At 39.8% G+C, this 11,006-nt stretch overlaps 1 protein-coding gene across 3 annotated transcripts in view; it reads right to left on the minus strand.

Annotated features, from left to right (window-relative positions):
• rc3h1a (ring finger and CCCH-type domains 1a) overlaps positions 1–11,006 on the minus strand; it is a 25,010-nt gene that overhangs the window by 11,232 nt on the left and 2,772 nt on the right. For 2 of the 3 annotated variants that reach the window (XM_083559046.1, XM_083559048.1), the window contains exons 2-10: positions 7,228–7,653; positions 5,213–5,333; positions 3,874–4,113; positions 3,383–3,558; positions 3,072–3,272; positions 1,359–1,491; positions 699–817; positions 464–576; positions 87–380 (exon numbers count right to left, since the gene is read on the minus strand). In XM_083559046.1, coding sequence (XP_083415172.1) covers positions 87–380; positions 464–576; positions 699–817; positions 1,359–1,491; positions 3,072–3,272; positions 3,383–3,558; positions 3,874–4,113; positions 5,213–5,333; positions 7,228–7,458 — 1,628 coding nt within the window. In that variant the 5' untranslated portion in view covers positions 7,459–7,653. Of the gene's footprint in view, positions 1–86; positions 381–463; positions 577–698; positions 818–1,358; positions 1,492–3,071; positions 3,273–3,382; positions 3,559–3,873; positions 4,114–5,212; positions 5,334–7,227; positions 7,654–8,085; positions 8,904–11,006 lie in introns of those variants that run through there. The other variant, XM_083559047.1, reaches the window with a different exon arrangement.

Here is an 11,006-nt window from a genome sequence, read left to right on the forward strand (position 1 = left end):
TTTTTACATGCTGCAACCTTTCACATTAACTGTAGCCGCATGCGGTCAACACCAGTGAGCGATCTAATAAGTATTTTCCCACTTACGAGTCTGGTGGTGATTCAGGAGCGCTGAGGCTCCCCGTGTCTGCTTTTCCCAGCTTGCGTGCCATGTCGTAGGCTGCAGCTGATCCACGGGAGACCAAATGCGAGAGCTCTGATCCAGGTGGCACTGGGAGAATGCCATTGGAAACCATGGACGGTTTGTGAGCAAGACCCTCCACGCCTAATCCCTCATCCGACAGTAGGCCTTGGCTGCAAGCTACGTCCATGTCATTGAGTTGGGTCAGCGACTGGCTGAGGGGCTTCCTCAAAGGCAGCCGCTTGTTCATTTTTCGGAACCTGAGGTTAGGACGAAAAAAACCTGAATAAATCTGACCCCACTAAATGTGAATGGAGACAGCGAACAAGGAGGAGACACTCACTTTTCCAGTTCCTCCTGTGAGTGGGCAAAAGTGCAGCTGGCTCCTCTGGGACACCCTCCCTTCTGCTTCATGTCTCTACACATGTAAGTCTTGTACTTGCTGTGCTGAGGAGCCTAGGAAGACGTGAAACCCAGTTTTAGAGATCTTTCAGTGTTGGTGAGAATATCAGAGGACCACAGGGGATTAGTTTACTGCTTATCAATCTGGAATCTGAACCATAGGAAGATTTACAAACCTGTTGTGGATCTCCTGCCTTCTTGCTGTGGTTCTGGATAAAGTCCACAAGACCATGCACCACTGTTTTTACAGCCACCAGCCCTTTGTCCAGCTGCTCCCATGTAGGGGCAGGGGCATCTAGTTAAAATAGAACGCAAATTTATTTGATGTAATAAAATCTTCTCTAAAACAAACAGTACAACATTTATTTTTGGGTGGTAGGTAGCATTCTAATTAACTATTATTTCTTTAGTATCATATTCACACATATTTAGGCAAATGCTCCAAGAACACAACATGTTCTTTATACAAGTAAAAAAAAATAGTTTTGGCGATGTTCATTATTAAATGTTCCTATAAATGCTAAGTATTAAAAAACATTTTTTAAATGTCAATGGCAAACTGCTCTGATCTAAGAGGAATAAAACTCTTCTGGGGGTTTATTGGGTGGTAACAGGAACCCTGCTTCATCGCACCATATTATTGTTGATTATTTTTTTTTTTTTTTTACATATTTCCGCATGAGACCAATTGTTTCTTTGCTCTCCCGTTCAGAGACAGCAATGTTCATAATTTCAATTTAGTCCCCCTCCCTGCCCTTTTATCAAACCAGATTAAGTAAAATCATTGTCTGGTTCTTCATGTTTTGCACTTGTGTAATCTACGTATGAACACGGACCTGGGCTCGGGTCAATGTCGGCCAGCAGTTCTAAATGGGGTCTGAGGCGATTGAGGTTAGCCGGGTCTCCTGTTCTCTGCAGGGCAATAGTGAGCTCCTGTACACTCTGAGCAAAAGAGGCTGGAGTCTGCAACTGAGGAGAAATACAAAATAAATAAATAAATACCAATACTTCCAATAGCATGACAAATACTGTATTATACAATAACATGCATTGGAATCATAAATCTCTAGAACAGGATTGACAATTATATTATTAACTATGCAATCATACCATGCCACTTCCCCATTGTAATTTAAGGTCAGAGAGTATAAATAGATCTTTATGAAACCGATAGTCCCAGTTTTAAAATGCGATGAGTAACATTATAAAATCCCCGATATACACTCAACTGAAACTGAACTTCAATAACAGTTATAATTAAGCCATTGTTCTGAGCAAGTAATACTCTAATGGTGTAGACTACAAACAGGCTAGACACACACACTCTTGAGTGTATGTGTTTATAGTGATTTTATCATAACCATTGCTGCTTTAGACTCTTTTTAAAATCATTTATGTTAAAAATCAAAGGAACGCACTCATAAGAACCTTATTTCTTGCTATATAACATTGAATACACACAACATATAAAGGTCTAAATCTGTTACAATAATTACAATGATTTTAATCATAAAATATTCAAATTAAAGCAATTTTCCTCCTATTCTGTGTTTAGATTTACAGATATGACGAGGATACTGCAATCGATGAAACACTATAATTTGGTGAAAAAAGACAGAAAAGGTGTTAAATAGCTATTTTTATACCTGCTGAACTTTAGCACTGCAGTTTACAAATGCCTCTAAGCAAACAGAAAAAGGCACATAAAGCGCATATATATATATATATATATATATATATATATATATATATATATATATATATATATATATATATATATATATATATATATATATTATATAAACCCTCCAATTGTAATTAGAATTCTGGCAAATTTTGTCAATTTAGGCCAACTTATCTATTGCCAACTATACCTGAACCAGCTTGACTCCACCGTAGTGAGCAGCAATTTATCTTAAAGTATAAATTTAGGGACAGCCCTATGACACTGAGCCATGTTCTTCAAGGGTCATCTTCCTACACATCACTATGGTAAATGGGCTGCTCCTGTGTCTCTGTCCCATTCCTTACTGATGCTGAAACCCCTTCTATCATAGCGTTTCCTGTGGGGTTATTCAATGATTACAATGATTCTAAAACTTCAATTATTGTAAGTTTTGTCAAAAAGCAAAATTATCTGCCAAAATATATTAAGAAAATGTAAATCCCATTATGTAAAAATCTTATTCAATTTATAACAATTATTAAATATTTTTCACTTTCGCCACATGCATCCTTGACTCCTATCCAAATATAAGCAAGAAAGAAAGACAGTGACAGATGACATCAAAAGGTGCATGAAAAGCAGTTCTTTTTCTCTCGGCTACGCAAAAGGAATCGCTGAATCGTGCAAAAACAAAAACTGCCCCCCAATCCTTTATGTGAGTGATCCACTTCATTTCCCTCAGTTAACAAAGCGTAAATCTCATGACTTCTGGGCCACGGCAAACATCAGGTGATAATTTGTATTCTATTTTAATTTTTTTTTTTTAGCTCTGTACTGTAGTTGATAAAGTGTGCGGAGTTCCTGTGATGCATGCTAATCCTACCTTATCAATAATGGACTGCATGTGGGACTTGTGGGACTGATCCCCATAGAGCAGAGAGGACCACTGGTCAGGAGCAATGCGCAGGCCTCCCTCCATGGCTATCTGGACGATCTGGGAGTCGTGCTCTCTTCGCAGGGCCTCGTAAGTCCTGAACTCTTCCTTTAGCTGCATCAGGGACGAGTCCTCGTCTCGCTTTGTCACCTGGATGGAAGGATTAGAGGGGGGATTCTACTGTCAGAGCTGCTATTACAAAAAAGCTTCTAACCAATCAGAAGTGAGAAATGTCATATAAGCTCCTAAAGTCTATTTACCTTAAAACACGAGGCTCTGTACAGCAGCTGGACGACATGGCCGATACTGGTTTTAGAGGCCTGAGGAAATCGTGGCTCAAGCCTCTGGACAACAAACAAAACCAGAACCTTGCGGGACAGAGGCGAACCATCCTCCAAAGCCAGCAGCACTAACTTCAGAGCCTCCTCCTGCATGGCTGTGGAAATCAGAGGAGAGCGAGATGATCGGAAACAATCGTACTACAATTCGGGTCACAATGTGACCCCCCCCCCCCCCCCCCACACACACACACACACACACACACACAGCTAATTGGGGATTTTCTTATTTCAATTACAAGTAGACTAAAGGTCTACAGATTTAAGTCTTCAAGAAACTGCCGATTCTGCTGTTTATAAACTGCACCAGAAATTGTTAAACCAGTATTGTCTACAGTTTACACATCATACAAATATTATTCTGACCGAGCTAACAAAGAATTCAGGGGGAAACGAAGGGAAAAAGACATTACCAGGGCCGAGGAACTGGCAGCCCCGTGCTCGCACAGCAGCCCACAGGTTGGAAGAGAGCTGCTGGGGGTTTTGGTGTTGCAGGATGAGCTCAGTAACTGTACGCTCCCCTAGAGAGCGGGCGGCACGCATGGCGCGAATACGACCCTCCTCTTCTACTAGTTGGCAGTGCACCAGGGTCACCAGCTTCCTCTGCATTGGTCTGCTGAGGACACTCTGACTCGCAGTGCCAAGCCCTGCACCTACAGACAGACAGACAGACAGACACAGACACAGACACAGAGAGAGAGAGAGAGAGAGAGAGAGAGAGAGAGAGAGGAAAATTAGGTAAAACCAGTAAACTTCCATATTTTTCCTTTGCATGCCTTGCAATCTGGTTGAGAGAAGAAAAAAAACCACTCCTTTATTTGGGCCACAATATAATTCATACAGCATGCTGATGCAATTTATATAGCAGAAGTCCTGAAATCACATGATAGAAGGGTTTCTGCAAGAGTGAAATTTTATCGGACTGTGGCGAGACCTGCTATGTGTTATGGTTTAGAGACAATGGGTTGAGTAAAAGACAGGAGGTGGAGCTGGAGGTAGCAGAGCTGAAGATGGACAGAATTAGAAATTAGTTTATTAGAGGGAACATGTATGTAGGAGGTTTTGGAGACAAGGTGAGGGAGGCCCAATTGATTAGTTTGGACATGTGCAGAGGAGGAACATGGGGTATATCAGTAGGAGAATGCTGAGGATGGAGCCAACAGGAAGGAGGAAAAGAGGAAGACCAAGGAGGAGGTTTATGGATGTGGTGAGGGAAGACATGCAGGTGGCTAATTTGAAAGAGGCAGATGAAGAGGACAGAGGGGGTTTGGAGACTGATGATCCGCTGTGTGAGCCGCAAAAACATATTCTAATAACTTTGTGTTATAGAGTCAATCATTAGCAAACTTTATCCCCAATTAAGACTAATTTATTATCACTAATGCAGATCCTCGTTCACTCACTACCACTCTATCGGTCATGTTCAGAACTTTCCACTTGTGACACGATTACTCAGTGTTTAATTTTTTAAAGCTCTTCCTGGACCAGAATTGCGATCAGCAAAAGCTTTAATTGACCATTTCCTTTAAAATTACTTAGAAAGATTATAAAATGTTTCAGAAAGAGTTACGCCACTACATTGAGAAAAAATTCAGGCATGTAACAACGATCATTTATTCCAGATTTATTTGATTGTGTAAAAGTGGATGTCTGCTTTTGTAATTGTGTAATGGCAGTTTATGGGAACGGTTTATTATTCTACAGAAGAAATCAAATAAAAACTTTGTGCGAAACTGGAATGTACATAGAGACCTCGGGTGTTGCTGAGGGGTTTGAGGTAGAGAGCAAGATCCTCCACACACGTTCGTGCTTCATCGTAATGCTTGATGTCCTCTGCACCTTTCACTAAGGTGACTGGCTGAGACTTGGGTACCTGCACAAAAGAAAAAGGAAAAAGTATATATATAAAAATTATATCACACTCTCTCAAAACTGCACTACTTACTTGTGATGTCTAGGGGAGTGTCGAGCCCAAAGTTTAACGGTTTCATAATTTCTTTTACTGGCACATTGAAAAGTCCAAGTGTGTTTTTTTTTTTTTTGCTATTTCCAGGGAAGCAAATCATTCTAAAAAGGACTATATGAACTAATATGACCCTGGTGACTAAGCAGAATATAAATGCACACACACACACACACACACACACACACACACACCTCTTTCAGTCTAACCAGACCAACCACAATTTATTCTTGTGAAATTTGACACACCGGTAAGCAGCTGAAAAACAAGCTGGCCCCGCCCATCTTCTATCTTCACTACTGTTTTTCATGACCTGCACGTCAACATTACTCACATCTGTATTACATATACACACATTCAGATAGCTTGCTTGCTATATATATATATATATATATATATATATATATATATATATATATATATGAGAATGAGAGAGAGAGAGAGAGAGAGAGAGAGAGAGAGAGAGAGAGAGAATGGTCCAAGCTATCCGAATCATTTGTTTCCTTCCAGTCAGTGAATATAATGCAGAATTGGAAACAGATAGGAAAACAAAACAAAAACAAATCTTGATAGACAATGAATATAATTCTTCTAATATAATTCTATGCAAATGTTATTCTAGTTTATACATAATACAGCTTATATCATGCATTAGCCCTCTTATATTTGAGAACAGCTTTTCTTTGGATTTTCAGAAATCCTTATGGACAATATGCCATAATCCACTCATGCAGCCTAAATAACATCCAACTAAATGTATATCCTCCGGTCAGCAGTAGCTGCTAGTTAAAATGTCTTTAGTTACCATGGCTTAAATGATCCTCCCCCTGCTTCTCTTTTTTGCCTTTTTTATTAGATACAGTATTTTATATAACAACAATAATCTCCTGCACCAGAATTGCACATTATATCATGCACACTCTTTACATAGCAAAAACATAAGAAGGACAGAAAGAGTGGCAAAAGAAATTAAAACAGCAAAGTCAAACACAGCAAATATTATATTTGGATCTATTTGCTCTATGCATGTCGGCACTGGCTGCCAAATAAAGAAAAGATTTCACTTCAGCCGTTAGTGGAGAATCGAATCTTCTCGAGTGCAAGAAGATTCAGATCATCTCTAATCCAGAGACTAAAATTGGCTGAAAATTTTTCCAAGAACAAATTTTTGCAAGAACCGAATGATTAATAGACTAATACAAAACTTCCGATAGAAAATTTAATATTACTTGCCAGAAATAAATTTTTCCCCTTCTTTCTGATGTCCAATATGAACATTGACTTAAGCTCTTGCCATGTATCTTCAAACACATTTCGCATTGTGCTGTTGGTCGATGGAATAACCGCAACACGTGTACATGCATCCCTTAATTTTCTTCAATCTGCAAGAACGTTGGCTTCCGACAGACGTTTACATGTTCCAGCCTGATGGGCATCAACTACGAGAACTCATCGATCGTCCCAAATCTTCACAGCTAGTATTTCTCATATCGATTTTATCTACTGGGTGAGGTTGTGAGGAAATGTGGCGTACCAAGCCAAAAACAGACCCAAATACCTTGACGGTATGCAGCGCTGCTGGGCTAAAACAAAATAGAAGTTTGTTTGGCTTCTTTCCAACTACAGACGGCAGGTTTGTCGAAAATGTTTAAAATAAGTAATGCACAATATTTTCACATCTGCCTTCAAATCAGGGCCACTACACTACATAAAAAAAAGTTTACATGGAAAACACAGGAAGTGAAGTTTGCGTAATTTATTACGACAGCGTTCTAACCCAAGCTTGGAGCAGGAAGTGACTGACCTGAGGGCAGACGAGCTGCAGCAGCGCCGTGTTGACGGGGAGCAACTCGATGTCTGCGCTGATGGTGGTCTGGTCGAAAGGGCAGGCTTTGCGGTGCAGCTTGTTCAGGCACATCTTGCAGACAGTGTGTCCGCAGCCCAGGCTGATGGGCTTGCGTACATTCTCCTCGAACGTCTGTGTGCAGATAGGACACAACAGAAACTCGGTCCATTGCGGCGCTTGTACGGGCATCGTCGAAGGAAAAGGGGCGTCTCCAGTAAGCAAGGTATCCACGCGCTCGCAGACGTGGGGACGTTTTTGTTAAAAACGAATAGAAGGGCCAAATGTCATATAGATTCCACAGGAATCAAAAAGACTCTTCTGAACGGTGGTTTTAAATTTCTTCAGGCATCGTGAACACAGAGCACACAGTGCTGAATACATAACCTGCAAAAGAAGAGAGAAGTCAGCACAGGAACAGGTTAAATGGAAAGCTAGAGGACTTGTCTAAACAAAACAGCTCAGCCAGACACAGCTATAACCTACTGACTGGCTTTAATTCAGAGAATGTAAATGTTACCCGTGTCTGGTTAAAATGGAAACAAACAGCAGGGGATTTCGAGTGACTAATCAAAGTGCTGCTTGCTCTGGCCTGCTACACAAGGAAATACTAAACAGAATGGGTTGAAGTGGCAAAACATTAAAGGCTTCTCAATATGAATCACCCGTCAATCATCAGGAAATAGCCGTAATACATGACATGCCGTAATTAGCACCTCGTGAGAGAGAAAAACAACAGGTTTTCACAAAACAGAAGTTTCAGCAATTGACGTAAAACCAATGGCACTGTACAGAAAATGACGATTCAACAAAATTTACCTTCAGAGAGAAGCATCTTTCAGCTGATCATGCAATCACAATCCAAATGCTATTTGTTTCCCTCTACAAGGAACCTGCAGTCTGAACAACTGCATGCACGCTATTCAAATCAGTTCTGGTAACTTTGTCATGCCTCCGTGGGCCTCGCGAGAACGCCGACCTGAGAAACTTCCTCTTTCATCTCTCAGGGTTGTGGCTACGTTCAGTCACGCCTCACTCTCACCTGTCCCGATGCGAGTCTGTAGGAGTTCCCTTGTGGCTAAAATTAGATCATTTTCCAGCAGTGGGAGGCAGTAGCACCATTTGCTTTTACTAATATAGATTTTATTATTTAAGAAGCTTTGAAAAATAACTGATATAGACGTTCGGTGGAAACAGCACTAGACAAAAAAAATCCTCGTTTTTGTGTTCACACGCACAGATTGCTGGCTAATGTGTAAACAAGATCGGAAACTCTAGATCTTAAAGTGCACTGTAATGATGAGAGGGAAATACTACTGAAAGCGATGCTTAGACTGAGGTTAAACAAAAACTCCCATTAGGTTAAATAAAGCCCTTGTGGATAAACACGGACCACTGAGAATATTATGACTCACGTTGGCATCACTCGAGCACGTGGCTCTTCACATGATTTTCTTTTTCAAACTTTTTCTGCAGTAATTAAAAAGGTCAGCATTTCTCACGCCCTTATGAGAGAAAGACACCAACACTGGGGAAGTACATTAATAGTCTTTTAATTTCTCAAGTAACATCGGCTGTGCTGTGGTTAGAGGTTCTTTTCCCAAAATGATAATCTACTGCGGTATTTTTATAGACCACAAACGAAGCATTTTATGTTATATATTTTATATGTATATACATGTACCGTTACACTCCTATTTATACACACGTAATTTTTTTTTTTTTTATATAAACAAATACCCTGAATTAGGGTTTTACATAGTTATAGTGAGCAAAACAACATTTTTAAAAAACGAGTTTTTTTTATCTGATTAATCGGAAAATATAATCGGATTAATCGGTTATCAATATAGTTGCAGCCACACACACACACACACACACACACACACACAGCAAAATAATAAAATCCATCTCTTTCTTAAGAAAATCTTGTCAAGAACGATGCTATTGTCATAAGCTGAATGGAAAAACAGCTGTGAGGAAACTCAGCTGAGCTGTTGTTTGGTTGTGGTCAGCATTGACGTGCTCTTTGTTTGTGTAATATCAGTCATGAGAGCTGCAGTGTAACACATTTACAGCACTAACCGACTAAAATACAGCCTGCAGCACAATCATGTCCCTGCACTGAGAAACAGAAGTGCTGTAGTGTAAGGGAAGAGCTAATATGGATGGTGATAAGTTTGTCGAGCGTTAAAAGACAAACAACAACAACAACAAAACAATCGACACGAAAGTGATGAGAACAGAGTACGGTAATGATCCGGTGAAAAACAAGAAAAAAATATAAATAATAATATGCCTTTAGTGAGCACCTACACTGATTAATCCCTGAAAATGGGAATTTCCTTTTATGCATCTTCTCCTGATCCCAGTACGGCTAAAACTTCCCAATGTTGACCTTTCTCAAATGAGTAGAAAAGGAGATTCGTGCAGATCATATGATCTACAGATGTAAAACATTCCGAGAGACCATTCACCACAACGGTGTTTCACTAACCTCCCTAAAACCATGAGACAATGATAAACAGGATTCGGAATACAATATCGGCCACGTCTCCGCTTTATGCCATTAAATAATTCTGCACTTGATAATCGTGTTCTTAATTGTGTAGCGATTTTTATTCCAGCTGTTTTCAGTCAGTCGCGTTATTTGGCTTGAACACACTCGAAGATAAGAGACGACTCACTGACGATTCTTCTAAACCTGTCTGAGATATAAATGTTCAATTAGTTAGCTATAGGAATGCTTTTGTGAAATTTCTAATTGTGTTATACAGGATGGTAAGTAGCTCGCTGACTAAAATGTTGGACTTCTCAAGTTAGAACTCAGTAGGTCGTGTGTTTAAATCCCAGCACAATGCTGCCACTGCTAGGACCTTAAACCTTAACTGCTCAGTAGGTGAGAAATGCTCTAAATAATACCAAAATACCATGAATGGAAAGGTTTCGTTCACTAATGAATTGTAGTTGTGATGCTGATAGTGTTTCATTGACAGTTGTTCAGACATTTGAACGCCTCTAACCCTGTACTCAAAGCATAATAAATCCGCCTAATAAAAAAAACAAGCAGCTACATTCAGCTTCTAAAAGTGGTTAGTTAATGTAATAACGCACTAATTCATATGGATTGGATGTTTTTATAATCTGCCAATGAATGTGAAATGAGCAATTAAGTACTAGCTACATACACGCTTGACAGACCACAATCAGATGTGACTAGTGAGAACACCAGATTAGAGGAGGTGTTCAGTCATTAGATTAAATGGTAATGAAATTGGACCGGCAGCACAAACGCATGTTTATTTTGGTTAATTAGGTGTGAAGTTTCACAAACTACAGCACTCCTACCGGTGCAAGGATGATCAATAATAAATCACTCAAAATGTATCTCACACGGGTGAAAAGAAGAAACTTCGGCGAGTAGTTTGGTCAAAAGTGTGTCGTCTCAAGGTTTAAAAACGAGAGTGGATGAACGAAGCTGGAATTTCCATCAACAAGATTATCAGGTGCATAGTTTTCAGAGGCGTACATGAGATAAGAAAAATCCCAGGTACATGATTTTTTTTTTTTTCACTCCTGAAATAAGTGCAGGCAGAATCTACAGTAGTCAGAGGAGAGCTAAAGAAGCGTTCGTTCAAGAGGCGATCATTTGGATGGTATTTCACTTCAAATACCTGTCAAAATAACAAATACCTGTTGCTTGCTTATACAGGCAACACACTAAATATACACATTTTAAA

Source organism: Silurus aristotelis (genome assembly GCF_946808225.1).
Source record: "Silurus aristotelis genome assembly, chromosome: 13".
Taxonomy (NCBI): domain Eukaryota; kingdom Metazoa; phylum Chordata; class Actinopteri; order Siluriformes; family Siluridae; genus Silurus; species Silurus aristotelis.